General features: G+C 39.7%; 1 protein-coding gene across 8 annotated transcripts in view; it reads left to right on the plus strand.

Moving 5' to 3' along the window:
• LOC139952532 (otoferlin-like) overlaps window positions 1-19,849 on the plus strand; it is a 129,525-nt gene that overhangs the window by 40,721 nt on the left and 68,955 nt on the right. For 6 of the 8 annotated variants that reach the window (XM_071951693.1, XM_071951695.1, XM_071951691.1 and 3 more), the window contains exons 16-24: window positions 5,085-5,365; window positions 7,113-7,213; window positions 8,217-8,304; window positions 8,935-9,045; window positions 12,748-12,825; window positions 16,404-16,532; window positions 17,025-17,177; window positions 18,461-18,656; window positions 19,679-19,803. In XM_071951693.1, coding sequence (XP_071807794.1) covers window positions 5,085-5,365; window positions 7,113-7,213; window positions 8,217-8,304; window positions 8,935-9,045; window positions 12,748-12,825; window positions 16,404-16,532; window positions 17,025-17,177; window positions 18,461-18,656; window positions 19,679-19,803 — 1,262 coding nt within the window. The remainder of the gene's footprint in view (window positions 1-5,084; window positions 5,366-7,112; window positions 7,214-8,216; window positions 8,305-8,934; window positions 9,046-12,747; window positions 12,826-16,403; window positions 16,533-17,024; window positions 17,178-18,460; window positions 18,657-19,678; window positions 19,804-19,849) is intronic. The other 2 variants (XM_071951698.1, XM_071951699.1) reach the window with 2 other exon arrangements.

Genomic DNA, 19,849 nt, shown 5'->3' on the forward strand with positions numbered 1-19,849 from the left:
AGAACAATGATGCCACAGCTATTAGCAGTATCGTACGGCGTCTTGTACACTATATCAGAAATTTAGATGGCGGGGCGACAGCTATATGTGTATCGTTCAATTTTGAGTTCACAGAGTGTCTAATTTCTTCCGCCACTAAATATATGATGTGGCTGGGAGATCAAGTGCACTGGATTCGAGCTCTGGTGTTTCCGATCAGCAGAGTTTGGGTTTGAGGTCTGGCTCTGATGCTTGAGGAAAAATGTTTATTATTTCGTCCTTCGGAATGGGACAATAACATTGTGGGGCCAATGATTTTCCGTTTCAGAAAAGTGCAAATCCTGTTTGACAAAAACATGAATTCCTTTTCAGGCACAACAAATTCTGTTTCATTTTTTATAAAACTAGATAAAAGGTTGTTTTAATATCCAGGGAGACACTTATAAACATAAATTTTGGGTGAGTTGCACTGCCGACTTCCTAAATGTTCATTTGAATTGAACTGACATTTTTCTAAAAAATACTTAAATTTGTTTTTGTTTTTTATTAACTTGTATACTGATGATCGATGCAACAGAAAGATGTAACATCCATTGCACTGCCGTTCTCCCTCCACAAACAAAATGTCAGCCATTTTGTTTTCACTTTTGCGACAGAATTAGACCTTTACGAAAACACTGTGAATAATGTCCTCCTCTTAATGTAAACAACGTGTGTACTGGATGGAAATTGCACAATAAAGTAGAATATAATGATCCACGGTTACGATGTCGTACTTTTTAATGGTCTGATTTTTGATGTTTTTTTAGTCTAACGAAAAGAATCTTAATGAAGAATGCGATTTCATGCGTTTTTTTTTCGTTTTTTTCCCCCGTTTCCAAGAGCGGATTCCGCGAATTCCGTTCGTTTTCCACGATCGCGGAAAATCATTGACCCTAAAATTGTAGGTCCTGTCTGTTAATGCACTCACACTTATCACTGAGAGAAATCGTTTGCCCTGCAGTGTTAAATATTAATTGGTGCAACTGATTTGTTGCAAGTGATTCCTCGGAAAAGGATTGTCTTGGCCACTTGCCTGAAGGACTTGTTGAAGAAGCAGTAGATGTAAACATTAAAGATGCTATTACAAAAGGTTAGCCACATCAGTATGCCTTGAAGCCAGTCGGGGCTAGGTATCGACGTCAAAGGTTCCACAAGTTCCAGAATAAAGATTGGAGTCATACATCCTGCCAGGGTCAGAGTGACAGCGAGGAACGTTTTCAGAGCTTTGTGATCCGGCGGATTGTTCGCTTGGCCGTTTTGCTGGATCCGTCGTTCGTGATCACGACTGATTTTAATCAAACGGGCGTATACAATCGTCATGATTAGCACTGGTATTACGTCGATAAAAATAAGGAAAAATATTTTGCTAACAGCAGAACCGTCGTTGTAAAGGCACATTGCAGGGGCGGCAAAATATTGTGTAGGTATTCCAATCTCTGTAAGGATGAGGTGAAAGCAGATGGTCAAAATCAGTACTAGGGTCGAAGACACAAGTACTAGTATGATGCTACGTCTTCTAGAGCACCAGATTGGAAACTTATAGGGACGAGTGATGGCAATGTATCGTTCAATGTTCAAAAAGATAGCGGAAAGCATTGACATGGTGAAAATAAGTACCGCAATTGAAGCAGTTACCTCACAGATAAAATCACCAAAAGGCCACCTGTCTAAAGCAGAAGCAATAAGACCCAACACAGACATTAGTCCAATCACAAGGTCGTACACAGCCAGTGATGTCATCAGAACCTTGGTGCTGTCAGCTAAGTTGGTTACACGGTGTGTCACGGCAATCGAAAGAGTATTCCCAGATATAATCAGCAGTGCAATGATGGCGATGAAAGAAGTACGAAGGGCGATGAGGACTGGGGACAGGCCCGACGACTCTGTGATTGTAGTGTTCATTGTCGGCCCTGATCCAATGCGATTGTTCGATGCAATGCTGATACTAAATGCTGATACTAAAGTCAAGTCACCAACAGATGGTCAAGATGTTTCCAAATGCTGGAAATGCACTCACTGAATGCAAAAGCGCTTAGCCCTGGTTCATGACTATAATAATAACAATAATAATTACAAAACTTGTAGAGCGCCAAATACGAAAGTTTCTAAGCGCTATAACCAGATTGACAAAACAGATTGGTTTTAAGTAATGTTTTAAAAGTGTCCAATGAATGAGCTGCTTGAATGTGGGTGGGTAGCTTGTTCCAAAGTGTTGGAGCTTTTACTGACAAAGCGGGATCCCCATAGCATGTCGTGGTGCAGGGTCCTGGGGAAAGCTGGAAATGAGCAATTGGAGAAGAGCGAAGGCGTCAGGTACATGTAGCTGATGAAAATAAAGAAGAACGAAGGGCTATGAAAACTATGAAAAGAATGAAGAATTCAAGAGTTCATTGAATTTACAACGTGCTAATGGTCAGAAAACTCTGACGCAGTAATTCACAGAGTCCAAAGCATTGTATGTCAAGATCTCAGCCTTCAAGAATTATAACACAGACGATCAAGAGACCAGCTTCTCTAACTGTCTTTAGTCTTGTGACGTTGGCAAGAGCACGTTCTACATGTAGTTGAGAACAAATTAAGAACTCACTCAGCGGCAGTGAAGTTAGTAATGAGTAGTCCCCTCAAGCCACTCTAAGAGCTCTCTCCCCAGCTTTTAAGTTTATAACGAGAAGTTCTGTGCGATAGTAGTAGTTCCGCCCGATTTCCTACCTCCCGCCCAAGTAGTATAGTCAATGCAGAACAGTTCATTTCAGAACGAAGTGTCTCCTGAGTTCTGAAATCTTCTCATCGGCTGAAGAATAAATAGGCCTGCTTGCAAGGCCAGTTCTCAAAGAACAAATCTACACAGCCAATTAGATACTTATGGTGTTACTGCAATCTGAATAAGATGCATAGTGTACATACCTCACCATGCAATGCCGCAATACCCAAACAGTTGATCAATTGGTTCATTCATGGTGTCGCAAGGGCGCATTTAAAAAACTCCTTACGTTAGAGTAATTGTGTTGATTTCTTGGTATCCTTCGGGTGAACGAGGTATTGAGTTTATTCCGATGTGTGCTCATCAAAGCAACCGATACTCTGAAAGTCGCCGTATTGACTGCTTTTATTGTTCCAACTTACTTTCATAGCTTTTTGCTGTCTAAGTAGATCCGGCCTAAGTGTACTGAACGTTTTGGTTAATCAAACAAGTAATCCATATTAACGTCTGCCATGCAACCCTCTGTATAATGTAATGATGCTTTGAGCTTTTAGCTCTCAGTAATTATTAGCGTCTTTTGTCAGGGTTGATGTCTAGCAATTCGCTGTGGCATCAATTCCAATTAAAAAAGACAGCTCACTAGAGTTTCTCATTGCCAGATTTGTCTATTAAAAAGCTCTATAAATGCAATATGCTGGCAAGTCCATACTGCTCGAGTAAACACTGTTTAAAGTGCAATAACTGGATCAACAAGGGGCAGATTCAATGCCCTTTTGTGCTCTTGTTTTTTTTTGTGGCCGCAGTTTTATGTCATATAGAACAGTTATTATTAAAGACAGAGTACACTATTGGTAACTGTCAAAGAGCAGTCTTCTCACTTGATGTATCTCAACATACGCATAAAATAACAAACCTGTGAAAATTTGAGCTCGATCGGTCGTCGGAGTTGCGAGATAACTATGAAAGAAAAAATACCCTTGTCACACGAAGTTGTGTGCTTTCAGATGCTTGATTTCGAGACCTCAATTTCTAAACTTGAGGTCTCGAAATCAACTTCGTGGAAAGTTACTTCTTTCTCCAAAACTAGGTCACTTCAGAGGGAGCTGTTTCTCACAATGTTTTATACTATCAACCTCTCCCCATGACTCGTAATCAAGAAAGGTTTCATGATGATAATTATTTTGAGTAATTACCAATAGTGTCCACTGCCTTTAAGCATTTTTTTAATGAGATTTATTTCATCTTTGGGTCTAATTTGTTATTGTTGTACAGCACAGAGATTCATGTATGCTTAGTAGAAGCAGGGACTAATTTCATGTAATTCTTAATAGAAGCAAAAATCAGCAGTGGTTGAAGCTCATGAAAATCCCATTAAAAGGAACATGTTACCTTGGATCGGTCAAGTTGGTCTTTAAAAATTGTTGTAACCGTTTGTTATAAAATTCATCAGTTAGAAAGTTGATTTAAAAGTAGAAAAAGTGGATTTTGCGTGAAATGATTTTCTTGGCCGTTTGACGGAACAACTTTTATCAGAACTGAAACGTCTCCCCAATTACGAAAAATCTACTCCATGCATGCCATGGTAGTAGAATATAAAGCTAGACAAGTTTTCAAAAAAACAAAATCTTCCTTTACCGCAAACCAAATAAATAATTAAGGTTTGCCGTGACACCATGTAAAATGTCTTCGTGAGTAGTGTTGGCTCTGAGAAGAGCCGGTTTGTACTGCTAGACGTTTCGGTCAGTGTGCTCTGACCGTCTTCTGAGTGGATAAGAGCACCAAACTCAAGCTCTGGTGCTTCTGTGCAGCAGAGTGTGAGTTCAAATCCCGGTCTTGACACTTGTGTCCCTAAGCAAGACACTTAACTTCAATTGCTTCTCTCCACCCAGGAGTAAATGGGTACCTGTGAGGGCAGAGTTGGTTCTTGTGATTGTTTCAGCTGAGTAGCGCATTGTATACTCCCCAGGGAGCTGAGATGGTTTATGGTTTAAGGAATTATTTAAGGCCCAGTGATCAGGGGTAATAATGTTGGAAGTGCTTTGAGAAGGTGTGAAAAGTGCTATATAAAAACTGGCTATTATTATTATTACTATTTAACATCTCTTATTTCGTTGTGGTACCCGCTGCCAAAACATATGATTCAAACTGCCTCTAGCTACCGGGCAACCTCGGTAGTCTAGTTGGTAAGACACTGCTCTAGAATTGCAAGGGTCGTGGGTTCGAATCCCACCCGAGTAACATGCCTGTGATATTTTTTTCACAGGAACTCGGAAAAGTACTGAGTATACAGTGCTAACACACATCGGTGTATGGGTAAAAACCAAAATTAATATTATTATTATTGTTATCTTCTGAATTCCAGGTAACAATGGGAACCTGCTGGATGGACGCAACCTCCACGCCAAGGTCACCTCAGTAGACTCTGACGATGAGGAGCAGCAGTTAATCGCCGCCCCCGATGCTGACGATACCAGTCAGAGTCTGTCCATGATACCCCCTATCCAACCACTCACAACAGACAAGAGTTATTACTACCTACCGCTAGATGAGAATAAACCTTGCGTCTATCTCAGGTTTACTACTGAGGATCATCGGAGGCGGCTCTACAATCAGAATATCCTTCTGAAAATAGCAGATAAACTTGTAAGATATAGACATTTAAATTTCAGCTGGAACTTTAGATACATTGACTCATTCACAGTTTGTGTTTGTCTTTGAAAAGTTGAAAGTTTTGTGCAACCAATTCTGGTACGGACTTTATTCAGAATTATTTTACATTCCAGTTTTGGTTTGCAATTCTCATATAGATGGATTGTATATGACGTCATTGACCACCATCGTTGATGAAACATGCATTGGTGAAGGTTTTCATTGGCTGAAACTTGTGTCAAGCGTGTGCAATTTTTCAATTGTTTATCATCAAATGACACTTTAGTGCAATCCATCTACATGTACTGTATAGTGTTTTTATCTCTCTGTTATGGATTTTTATATAACACCCAAGCAGATCCTTGCCATTTGAGTGGAGGATTAACGTGATAGCAAAATAAAAGTACTATTGCTCGCTACGTCACTCATCGTGCATTTTTCGTTCCATTCACCGTGCATTTTTCGTTCCATCCGATAAGTACTATTGCAGGGTGCGAAAAACATCACTGGGTGCGCGTGTCTTTGGTATTAAATGCAACTGTGCTTTCAGCGTCTGCGTGTCTCAAAGTAGCTGTACAGAACGCACAAAGTCACTGTTTGACTCCAATAGGCTGAACTAAAAGAAACGGGTGACGTGTAATGTCACAATTAGAAATTGTAGGCCTACGCTTTATTTGTTTTGAAAGCTGTATCCTCCAATCAAAATGACAACGATTTACTTGGATGTTATATAAAACAAATAATGCAGTGCTTTTTATAGTCTTGCAAAAAAAGTTCACAGGTATCTGGTATGGTATTTGAATTCAATTCAGCCATGTTTAATTTGTGCTTGACTTGCATGGCAGTATTAGTGCAATTTTTTTTTTTTTCAGTGGAATACTGACATATGTAGTGCTTCTGTACCCGTATTCAAAGAGGCGTTAATATTTTTTCGTAATCCACGATCATACGTGATAGTAAATTTATCTTAAAGCAAACACGATGTTCCGCCTAACGAAAGACTCCATTATTGAACAGCTTTAAGTTTTGCATAAAGCTTAAAATAGCGCAATACTCTGAGTTAGATCAGGGAAATATGCAGGGTGTGATTTTGGTTTTTATAACACCCCTGACAAATATTCTGCCTGTTTAGAGCGCGTCACATGACATGTCTTAGTTTTGCTAGACGACGGTCGTGTGATAGTGCATCGGTTTGCCGTGCGCTAGTCCGAAGACTATCACATGGCGTGCAGTACCCAGCTGTCGTTGCGTGTACGAGGATGATAAATTAATAGTCTGTAACCATTTCGGATTGCACGACACTACATGCAGCACAGTAAAAGTTTTTGCAATCTGTGATCGCGTCGTCCGTGGATTGTAGCATTCAGGTCTGTAACTTAATAGTACAGAATTTAGAAATGTTTGGGGTGTTAAAAAACAAATATTGACTGCTTTTACTCGTCCAATGGTTAAAACTATGACTCCCTCGAATATCCCTGGAGCGTTCTATTTTCCCTCGGCTTTGCCTCGGGAAAATAGACTGTCTGAGGATCACAGAGGGAGTCATAGTTTTAACCATAGCACTTGAAGCAGTCAATATTTGTAACATACCACACCTCTTGTTTCTATGGGTTAACGAGTCAGAATTGCAAATTCAAGTTTGCTTGACGATAAAGACCATTGTTCCAATTGATGTTTCGATTTTACTCCACATTTTCTAAATCATAGCCCATCTTGATGTTTTTCTTTCTGGGTTTTTCAGGACGAGGGACTGGCCGAGGTGAGTGAGAAGATTGCCAAAGAGAAACCCAAGCCTGGAAAACATCTCAAGACTGTCCTGCAAGAATTTTGCTATTCATTGGGGTAAGTTGAACCTCTAGGAACAGTCTGGATTCCAGGCTACCCTCTACAACTCCAAATCCTTGTTGAACTCTAAGGATCTGGGCCCAATTTCATGGCTCTTCTTACCGTAAGCACAGTATCGGCACTTACGGAAGCAGGGAATTCTGTGCTTACGGCAAGCGTATTTCACGGGCTAGCGGCGAATTTTGGCTTCTGCTCGTGCGTATTCCACGTTCATAGGCATTCTACGCTTACAAGGCTAGCGAAGAAATTCGGCGCTTGTACGTAAGCGGGGAATCTTGATCATAAGCGCAGAATTCGGCGTTAAGCAGAGCCATGAAATTGGGCCCTGGTCATGGGAGGCAACTTTTACAAGCAACTTGAAGGCAACTAACTGAAGTGCATGCTACAGGACCACTTGGTAGCACATGAGTAACTCTGCAAACAATGCCTTTTGATTGAACTTTCAAATATGAATTGATTCTCCTTTTGAACATTGCCTGGAACTGCTGGCCTGTATACAATAGCCTCTTGTGATATACGTCACCCTATTGCTGAAAGTGTAGATTATTTTTGCGAATTTACACTTAACTGTAGATTCGTTATGAATCTACACTTACATTTGTAAGTGTAAAAATAAATGTATAGTTTATAACTCTCATCTGGGTTGCATGGTTGGCTTGTGCGTAAAGTGCTCGCCTCTCACCTAGGTGACCCCGGTTCGTTTCCCGGCCAGGGCCATATTTGAGTTGACTTGTGCGTTGGTTCTCTGCCTCGGGAAAAAATCAAACTTTTCCAATCTCTGCTGTGCTCCGTGGTCATAATGGGTTGATGTGGCTGGCAGGCAAAGGCTTGTCTGCTTCTCGAACACGTTGTTGCCGCTTCCTTTGCAATTCAGCTGTTAGCTGCGAGTAAAGATGATTAGCCCCCCCCCCCCCACCCAAATTATTATTATTGTTATTATTACATGAAACGGTCGCCATTTGAGAATCAGAGACACAACTTCCATGATATTTTGTTGCAGGACTTACTCCAAGGTGACAAAAGGAGCTGGCACTGCCGGCAAGACCAAACTAGACAAGGAAAGACACAAATGGATCATACGAGAAATGGTAAGAGAATCACAATCAAGTTATTTCCATCATTTTTCAACTTTCAAATGTCAATTTAAAAAGTCCTTGAAAAGTCTTTGAAGCTTTGATGTGTTTTTACCGGTTTCAATTATATAGAGATGTGAATGATATTGAGCTGTGTCTGCATAAGTTTTTGTTTTGAAATTGATTTACTTTAAAGAGCCACTAAGTATAATACTATTGTGAGTTTTAACGCAGCTTTTCTCCTTCCAAGCTTCAAGATGTATAATGATTTGCTGTTTGATTTTTTAAAAGGTATTTAATGAAAACTTGTTGAACAATGTACATTTAACCCCTGTATTGATATTTTGCAATTATATGTTTCAAGATTGTCGGACCATTGCTATGGTGGTCTCTAGGAGTTTTGGCGGTCGTAACCAAAATATGTTTCGGGCAAAATCAAGCCAAACGGTTAATGGTTACGACCGCCAAAACGCACCCCTGGTTGTCTAACCTTTTGCTATGGTGGTCACCTGATTTTCTGACCATTATCGACTTATTCCTCCTATTTTGACACTTCACCCTCTTGGGAAATCTCTCCACAGGTTCACTAAAATAACAATTACTTTTGACTGTTACTTTTAACTATAACGCAAACTTGCAACCTAGACTGCACTCAGTCAAGAAATGCAGGAGTTGTTGGCTACCCTTAGCCCAAATCAGAATGGGCGTAAGGCACCAGTGATGGGAGTGTCGCCCGATACCCCTCGTAGGGGCAAGGTATATTATCACGGGCTAACTGAGTTATTGCTGACACAGTGGCCATGTTTGTCTGGTACCTGAAGGACATACTGTATGGAATCACAGGTCACAAGGCATCTGTCTATTTCCATTGGAGTTTTGATCTTTACGGCACACAAACATGGTCATTGTGTGAAGCTATTATATTTGGTGTATCATGGTTGGCGTGTTGCGCTTTGTGCTTGGATAATATATAACTTAAAGCTGGCCAAATTAGTTTGGATGTTGCAACAATTTTTTAAAATTTTCAAACAAATTCTTAACCTTTTGAAAGCGAGGTGCAGGCCTGGTAGTTCACGGAGGAAATGAAGGCGATTGCCTCTGTTGCGCCTGGCCATTGCCTTGGTGTCCCTGAAATGCTCCAGCAGAAATTTCTTTATAGAGTGCCCTTTACAGAGGAGAAAATGCCTTGGTGCCCTTGCCCTTTCAAAAACGAAGCTTACATGCGTGAGGTGGTATGTGCATAAAGCCCGGTTCATACTTCCTGCGAATGCGAATGCGAAGCAAATTTTGGTGACGCAACAATCGGTACGCGCTCAATTTCCCTTTGTGATGCAATGAAATTCGCATCGCACTAAGCATTCGCAGGAAGTATGAACCGGGCTTAAATCTTTACATTCACTGGATGTGACAAGATCTTTTGAGCTAACAAACCTGAAATAAATATTTGGCCTTTTTTTTTAAACAAGTCTGTTTTTCAAGCATAAAGTCACAATCATTCGTCAGTGGAAACCGAGCTTTGCATTCTCCATTGATAATTCTGTTAGAACAAAGATGCAGTTGTGTTGATACAAACAAATTATAATGACTTCACCAATTCGAGCTACTGGTTAAGGGCACTGGACACTATTGGCGATTACTCAAATATTTTCAGCATAAAAAATTACTGGGTATGGTGATCGAGCTGTTGATTTTACAAACATTATGAGAAACCCCTCCCTCTAAAGTAGCATAGTTTTTGAGAAAGAGGTAATTTCTCACTCAAATATTAAAAGTCTTCAGGCCTGAAGCCTTTTATTAATGCATATAAAAACACAAACATTTGTGCCACAAGGAGGGTGTTTTTTCTTCCATTATTCTCTCGCAACTTCGAAGACCAATTGAGTCCAAATTTTTCACAGAATTGTGTGTTTATGCATTTGTTGGAATACACCAAGTGAGAAGACTGGTCTTTGACGATTACCAATAGTGTCCAGTGTCTTTAAAGGGTCTATGTACTTTTTGTAGGACAAAAAACACAATGTCTACAGATTTACACTAAACTTACACCGTTTGAAGATAATGATGGTAGAAAGCTTCCATGAAAATATTAGTTGCTGAGGTGCTGTAGTTTTTGAGAAATGAGTAAAACACATCATGAAAATAATTTTCGTCTCAGTGATCATGAGACGAAAATTATTTTAGCATGTAAAAACGTATTTTCATGACATTGTTTTACTCATTTCTCAAAAACTGCAGCACCGCAGCAACTAATATTTTAAGGTACGCTTTTTACTATCATTATCTTCAAACGGTGTAAGTTTAATGTAAATCTGTGGGACATCGTGTTTTGTGTTACAAAAAGTAGCCAAATCCATTAAATGGTGTGTCGTTTAATCCATGGGGGATGCAAAGCTATTGGTGAAACAGTTTAAAGATACTCAGAAATATTGTGTGAATTAATTGATCACTGTCCAAATGCCCTTTCTGAAATACATGAAAGATGCTTAATTTGGACCAGGCCATTGTTTAAAGGAAAACGTTGCCTTGGATCGGTCGAGTTGGTCTTTGAAAACCGTTTTTTGTGAAATGTATATGGTTAGAAAGATATTGTAAAAGTAGAATACAATGATCTACACAAATATGCCTCGAAATTGCGTGGTTTTCTTTTTACCCTGTCGACTAACACAGTCGGCCATTTATGGGAGTCAAAATTTTGACTCCCATAAATGGCCGACCGTGATAGTTCGCGACGTAAAAGGAAAACCGTGCAGTTTTGAGTGATACTTGTGTGGATCATTATATTCTACTTTTAAAACATCTTGCTAACCATATGCATTTCATAAAAAACGGTTTCAAACGCTTTTAATAGACCAACTTGTCCGATCCAAGGCAACGTGTTCCTTTAAACATTGTGGTTTGAAACTTTGGCTTTTTACCAAAATTGCATATTTTAAAGATTTGGCAACTGATTATAAGCTACTTTCTTAAACTGGGTGTTACAAGCTTTACAGTGTGCTTTTACAACAATCTGTAATATTTTAATGTTTGCTGTATTTAATGGATTGGTATTTTGTGAGCTTTTTGCGTTTGTTGCGCTGTTAACAAATATTACTCACCCCCCCCCCCCATTTGTGCGTTTACATGTTTGTTCCAATAGTGTTGCTTACTAAGCAACTGAAAAACCTGAAAATGTTTTGTGAGCTCCTACCTAATGGTTACGCATTACAGTAGGTGTAAAAGGATTACCTTTGCTAGTGAAGCTTGATTATGTTCAAAGGGTGTAATGTTAAAAAGAGAGAGATTCTTGTGTTTGTGTGCTGTTTCATAGTGCTGATTCTGTAGTAATAATAATAATACACGGTTTTTATATAGCGCTTTTTCAGGGGGTGTCTCAAAGCGCTTCCGACATTATTACCCCTGGTCACTGGGCCTTAAATCATTCCTTAAACCATCTCAGCTCCCTGGGGAGTATACAGCCTGTGCGACAATTATATGCGCTACATGGCTAAACCAATCACAAGAACCATCTCTGCCCTCACAGGTACCCATTTACCCCTGGGTGGAGAGACACGTTAAAAATCAGAACCTTACATGTAACACACTGCAACCTCTTGGGTTGGAATTGATCAAAAACCTTGATTTCAGAGTGTGCGCGTCGTGTTCAAAGGTTGTCAAACTTGTGTGTACTACTGCATTCTGGCGTGCTAATGCGGTTGAAAGTTTGTCTGACATTCAGGTACATTTGTATTTTGAGCAAAAGTTACGTAATTTTTTTTAAATCTTTTTTTTTATGCAAGTCGCCAGACACACAAGGCCTGAAGACCACTTCAAAGTCTGGGCTACAATTATTTTATTCCAGAGGCCGTTGCCACCCTCTCCTAGGGCTGAAACAGGGTTACCCCCTTTACATTCCATATAGATGTACATGTAGGCTCGGGTATCATCAGTCCGAAGCCTGGTCGGTAGAGCAGAAAGCACTACCTGCCCAATTTTACGTAGCAAGTGTCACGACGGGGACTCGAACACACACTCTGCTGATCAAACACAAGAGATTAAATCCGGTGCTCTTAACCGCTCGGCCATGACACGCCACAAACCGCTCGGCCATGACACGCCAATACTGCAAAGTGCTATTACCACAGTATCATCAGCACACACTCACACTCTCTCTATATGTCAAAACGCCTCTCTTAATATTCATGCACAACGTCATCATTCTAGCCCAAAATGAGGCCATCGGCGCACGTCACGCCAGTACCAGCCACTCAATCCTAGTTGCAATGGTCGCTAATGGCCTCAGATTGGGTTATAATTGTGACGTCATGCATGAAGATTAAGAGAGGGTATACAATTTAAGACATGTATCCCTGTGTCATTGTGATCAGTGTGAGTGCCTTAATGGCCTTTGTACATAACAGTGTGATTAACCCATTTTCTATTTACCCCTGTGCTTGCTGTTTGTGCACACCCTGATACCAGCCTAATAAGATGAGGCGATTATCACACGTACCATTTCGTCAAAGAAAAATCCAAAAATCAAAGTTACAACTACTGGAGGTAAAGAAGACCATTTAGAATGTTGGGATTCAAGGCATATTATTTTCATCACAGGTAGCACATTGTGGCAAACTTTATCCTCAACTTTGAGGATGGTTTGAAGACTTAAAAAGGAAATTGTTCATTTGAGGGTGCATGTAGATGTCAGTCATTTGGCTGGTTTGTTGTGATAGTCTCAACCTACTTTTTCACATTTTTGATGCGACTTATGTAAGAACAACAAAACGTCTAATCTTTTTTGGATTTTCGAAGTATCAGGGCATTGTATATAAACAAAAATTAATGTATTATAATTTGGTTTTTATTCTTCCACCGATGTGTATTGAGCACTGTATACTCGGTACTTTCTTGAGTTCTGTGGACAAATACTGTACACAGGCAAATCATTCTGGTGGGATTCGAACTCACGACCTTTGTATTGCTAGAGCAGATGTCTTTAGACTATCGAGCTAAAGACCTTTATCACGATGCAGCCATCTTGAATTTTTCCCATTGATATCAGTGTTACCAAACCGAGGCTGGAAGAACAAAATAGTCTGGTTCCTAATTGCAAAATGATTATTAGCATTCATTATTGTTATTCGATACGAGGAACTTGACCAAGATGGATGCAGCATGATAAAGGTCTATAGCCCAGTGGCTTGACTCAGGTCAATTCCTATGTGTTAGCAGGGGGTACCGCAACGATTTAAGAGATGCAAAGGTTGTGGGTTCAAATCCCACCTAAGTGATTTGCCTGTGGATTTCTTCAAAACTATGGAATAGACCGTATTCAATATATGACGTCACCATTCAAATATCTGCCCTACATGCAGGCGTCTGCAAGTGTGTACGTGGGTGTGTGCGTGCTTGTGCCATAGAAATCCAACCAGGAACGCTGCGTGCTGCGTGTTTCTTTGATGTACGCGTTTAGACGCTCATACTGTTTGCCCTACAAGATGGCGACTTTCATAGCAGCAAAGAGGTTATTCAATACAGTCTATAGTGGCAATTGCTTGTATTGCTGCCATGACGTTTGAGTCCTGAGCTTTTTTAATTCATGATGTGCTTTAATTCCCTTTACCCAAGGAGTCATCTGCACCAGCTTTGTGTGTGTTAATCCTTGTCTACCAGATTTGTGTATGTTTGTGTATGTTCCAATGATGCTCACCTTTGTGGATTTTGTGCACCGTTAAACATAATGCATGACTATTTTGACCCTTCCATTTGTCCCGCTTTGCTTTGCTTAAAACTCGCTGGATTTCAAAGGGTTTGGATACGGTGATGGAGGTGGACGAAACATCATCGGTGGCATCATTTGATAAAGAGGCATGTTTGTTACCATCACAACCCATTGTCACATGACTGTCACGTGATCATATGTTTTTTAAATATGATGTTTAGGTGTTTCTACGGAGGTCACACCAAAAATGTTTGTTATTGTGTCATTATATTGAGCAAGTTTGGTATAGCAGAAATAGATGATGTTCAATGTTTCATTGGAATTTAAACCATGCTTGTTTAATAAGTGCATTAGATTTGGGGTACAATCCTCAAGTTTTTCAGAATCATCGGAAGAAACTATAAAAACTTGCTTGTACAACCATGTGTAAGGGTGCGTTCGATTACATGTAGCTTCCCTGGGTTGACCACGGTCTGCCCCTCGGTACGTTCAAATAGCTTTGCTGCATCCCAGGGGCTCACCCGGGTCAGCCCCTGGTGCCCTGCTTGTGGAGTGGGTCACTTGAGGCTGGCCCCTGGTGCATGACGTCACCAAGAAAGGGTGAGTGATCGTTCAATTAAGCTCTTGTCAGGGGCTCACCCGAGTGAGCACCGCGGGGTTGACCCAGGGAAGCTAATCAAACGCACCCTAAATCTTTTTTGTGGGAGTGTACTGTTCGAGACATCAAGAACAAACTCCTTTCAGAGCCAACACTCTAACAAAAGAGATTTACATATGGTTGTACCATGGAGGAAGGTTGTACCCGCAAGTTTACTATTTATTTGTTACTTTCTTGCTATTTATCCACACCATGCAAAACTTCAAACAATATTACTTTTTTCAGAATCAATTGAGCTACATGTATAACCAGTCGAATTTTTCATCCAAATGGATACTGCATTTCTTAAAGAAAACCAACAACTTAAATGCGTTTGTGTTATGTTGCTTCTCTGAGCTTTTTACAAAAGGGTGTACATCAAATGTAATTTTTTTTGTATGCATACTTTATGACAACGCAGGCATTTTTACCAAGCTCACTCACTTAAAATACTTAATATCATTTGTATGTCATTGTTTAACTCAATATATTTAATGTTTGCAGGTAAGTTGTAGAAAATTGATTAAAAACCATAATGTACATACATGTTGTATAGACTACAATGTATGCAATCTCTGTTTACTAAAAGATTTACCTTGTACATTCCGTGCCATTTCAGGCAGGCAAGATACTATGCTGGTCTTATGGGAAATTTGAAAGTTTGTGTCAAAGTTTCACAAAATGCAAGAGTTATAAAAATTGTAAAAATGTGAACATTACAAGTTGTGAGATGTGCCCCCCTTTCTTCACAGTGGAAGTTTATACAAATCAGACAGTCAAATCTTCATAAAACGAAAGATTAAGGTTTTCCTCCATTGAGCTGTGTATAAATTGTGCCTGCAAGAAGTCCAGGCTTTATGGCTCTTTTGTAAACGTGACGTCACAGGTTACATGGTCTTAAGTGACCATTTAAAGTTCAGAATCTTACAGTCCAAGTTTACAATACAACCTGGGAAGCGGCAGTAGAGGGATCACCTAAGGGGAGGTGACTGCCAATATAGGGGTCGATAGCACAGTCATGGAGTAGAGCACCGGCCTGTTAAACCGGACATGGTTGGTTCAAATCCTGCTCTTGTCAATTTTTCTTTTTTCAACCCCAAATCATTGAAAAATTTCAATCAATGCAAGTCCAGTATACATTCAAAGCAGGGTTTATATTGAGTGAAATATATTTCTTGTTTCTGGGTAAAACAGGTTTAGCTTTTACAATCATTGCAAGTCCAGTACCAATTTAAAACAGGGCTCCATCTTAAAAAAAAGGTGTGAGAGATAATTCTTGTTTCTGGTTTAACAGGGTCCAATTTTAAAGAGCTGCTTAAGCACAAAATGTAGCTACAAAATAAATGCTTACCAGAATAAGGTTACCAGCCGAACTACCATGTCCCATGTACAATTTGTGACTGGTATCCCGTAAATTTCTGCTTAGCAGATAATTTTCTGCTTAAGCAGCTCTATAAAGTTAGGCCCTGGGGCCAATTTCATAGAGCTGCTTAAGCAAAAATTTTGCTTAAGCACGAAAATAGCTCGCTTATTTTTCACATGTTACTGGCAAAAATGTCATGCCCTATACATTGCTCGTGACTGGTATTTAGCTGTTGTTCACTTAGCATAACAATTGAGTGGAGTCTTGGCCGGTAATCTGATTTTACTAAGCAAGGATTTTTTTGCTTAAGCGAAATTTTGTGCTTAAGCAGCTCTATGAAATTGGACCCAGGTTGGATTGCTGGATTGTAGCAATGAGCAGTACTTAATATTACATGTGCTTGGTTCATGTTACAGGAGGAGATTGCTAAACAGGCCAAACGTCTCAACGTCAATCCCAGGAAGGAGCTGAGTCCTAGAGCCTTGAGGGAGAAGGTCAAGGCGGCCAAACTGTTCCTTCATAGAATCCGATTCCTGGCTGATGAGGTAAACGCAAAATGTAACCAATTAATTTGGGATTTGAGGCATTGCATGGTGAGGTATCAATATATTTGGTTTGAGGTGGCAACATGTGTGTATAATAGATGTTAAATTTTCATCAGGGATAAAGAATACTAATTTTGGTTTTTACCCATACACCAATGTGTGTTAGCACTGTATACTCAGTACTTTCCCGAGTCCTGTGAAAAAATATCACAGGCATGTTACTCGGGTGGGATTCGAACCCACGACCCTTGCAATTCTAGAGCAGTGTCTTACCAACTAGACTACCGAGGTTGCCCGGCAGCTAGAGGCAGTTCAAAACCTATGTTTTGGCAGCGGGTACCGCAACGATATAATAGATGTTAAACATGTGTGTATCTATACTTGCTAGGTAAATTTAGTCTTGGTTCAAACCAACATTATTATACATTTACCCAGTCCTTATCTCTAGACAATAATGAATGTAATTTTATTGACTTTGCACCCTTGTTACAGCCACAGCATGGTGTACCGGATGTATTCATTTGGATGATTAGTAATAATAAGCGTGTAGCCTACGCTCGCATCCCATCGCGGAAGCTACTGTACTCAGCACTAGAGGAGGAACGAGGGGAACATTGTGGTGTCATGCAGACACTCTTCCTTAAGGTATGTCGTTGGAAGTTTCTTCAAGGAGTTCAAGTCTGGAATAGCTTAAAGACACTGGCACTATTGGTAATTGTCAAAGACCAGTCTTCTCACTTGGTGTATCTCAACATATGCATAACATAACAAACCTGTGAAAATTTGAGCTCAAATGGTCGTCGAAGTTGTGAGATATTAATCAAAGAAAAAAACGCCCTTGTCACACGAAGTTGTGTGCTTTCAGATGCTTGATTTCGCGACCTCAAATTCTAATTCTGAGGTCTCAAAATCAAATTTGTGGAAAGTTCTTTCTTTCTCCAAAACTACGTTACTTCAGAGGGAGCCGTTTCTCGTAATGTTTTATACTATCAACCTCTCCCCATTACTCGTTACCAAGTAAGGTTTTATGCTAATAATTATTTTGAGTAATTACCAATAGTGTCCAGTGACTTTAAGTAGTATTATTTATAGGATTGGTTCAGTGGTTTCTGTCCTTGCCTTCCACTTGTAGGACCCCAGTTCGAATCTTGCTGGGGGCACTATGTGGATTAGGTTTTCAGTCCCTACCTAACTGTGTGGGGTTTCCTTGGAACACTTTCTGTGGTTTTCATCCCACTTTTAAGACTGTAACTTTCTTTCTTTAGTCTCTCCGTGGGGTTCTTGGGTACACAGTGATTAGTCTGGGAAGGAAAAGCCGGGTCTGATCGGCTGGAGCAAAGTCTGTGTCTGTATACATCAGGAATATTACAGCTTGGTCAATGTTAACTAGATTTTTTCAATTTGTGTGTTTATTGTAGATTCCTAACTGTATATTATTTTATAACGTAGTACGTGTAATTTGGGTCTTTATTTATTATATTTTATTTATGTTTTATCTTTCGCTTCTATTGTTAACACATTGAGGAAACTGTGATTTATAATTCGCTTTGTAAATGTTGTTTGTTGTTATTATTATTATTAGTGTACAAGTTCAACCAGATATACATGTATAACAGAGCTTGAGCGAGTAGAATTTTGTAAACACAAGTGAAAATTTTGAAGGATGTTTGCTGTTTTACAGGAAGCCAATGCAAGGGTTTCAAAGCACCTACCCAGTGTCTGCTGTTGTTGTTGTTGTTAAAGTGAGGAAGTTATGACTATTTCATTTGTGTTGTGCTATATGGTTAGAGTTAAGAAGTTATGACCATTTCGTTTGATTTGTGCTATTGTTATGGTTAGAGTTAAGAAGTTTTGACTAATTCTTTTTGTTTGTTCTACTATGGCTAGAGTTAAGAAGTTATGACCATTTCATTTGGTTTGTTCTACAGCTTCCTGGCAAGAAGGGCGTACAGGGTGTGAGTGGATGGACCATCCAAGCCAAGCTTGATGTCTACATGTGGCTTGGTTTGAACAAACATAAAAAGGACATGTTGAAGGGCTTACCGGCCGGTTACATCCCTACCAAGGATCTTAAGCAAGCAGTTAGACTCACTGGTATCCCGCCACCGTTCATTACCTACAAAGGTAGGTTGTAGGCTCCACTTTGAGTCGGGTTGACAGTTATTGCCATGCTGTTCAAAGATGATTAACAACCAGCTTTGGTCTATCATTCAGACTTTCAAGTGTAAAAAAAATATAACCAGAGGACCGCATACATGTACAAATTTTGGCGTAAACAAATTTTATGAATTTACTTTTCACTTTTGTGACTTTGAACAATGTCGTTTTCAAAGAATTTTTATTTAAAAAAGCATTCTTTAGCTCGTGCAGATCTCATGTTATTTTGGTTTCAATGTGTTTCCAAACTCTGAAAAAACCTCTTCACTAGTCTGCTAGTGTAGCAGAATTTTTGTGCATTTTGACACTATTCAACAAGCACTGGCCATCTTGGAAGCATCCACAGAATTCACCGGGAAGTTTGAAATATCTTGGAACAAACGGGAGAACTATTGTGAAAGGATTTGATATTAACTTTGGTAAAAAAATTAATCTTAATGTGGAAGCTCTAAAGACGCTTTAAACCAGAAAAAAAAGGGACAAGTGCAGAATCCAACACCACTTTGTCACTTATCCATCAACATATTCCTATCTGGGTGAGTAACATACTTTTAGGTCATAATTATTTAAAAGTTGGAGGTTGTAGGTTTTTTTCCCCAAAAAATAAGGGTGCACAGACAAGATAGAAATTAGTAAAACGACAAAAGGCTAAAGGTCAAGTCACACTGCAGCAATAACGAAAAAGATAACGATAACGACGCAAAGGGAACACATTCTATTGGTTGAGTTGCTCCACACAGAATACGCCCACGCTTTTTCAACCAATCGATGGCGTGCATTGTTATGATTCTCGTTGTCGTTCTCGTTATCGAGGTCTGTGTGACCGGGCCTTAACAACACTAAAACTGAAACTTACAATGCTTTGGAAGTTTTAGGTTGACAAAGAAGTTTGACAAAGTGTGGAAGGGAGCATCTTCCAAACGACAGAAGCAGGTTTGGCATTAATACATTCCCCATTTCATCCTGTTTTTGTTGTTTTGAACCAACAGATAAGTTTCACTTCATGTTACGGTGTCATATTTACCAAGCAAGAAGCCTGATCGGATCTGATTCTTCAGGTCTCTCTGATCCCTTTGCTAGGATCATCTTTGGCAGTGAAAGCAGGTCAACCCGGGTAAGTGTCTAATAGACCTTTATCACTGTGTGGTCATCTTGAATTT

Source organism: Asterias amurensis, chromosome 20 (genome assembly GCF_032118995.1).
Source record: "Asterias amurensis chromosome 20, ASM3211899v1".
NCBI lineage: Eukaryota > Metazoa > Echinodermata > Asteroidea > Forcipulatida > Asteriidae > Asterias > Asterias amurensis.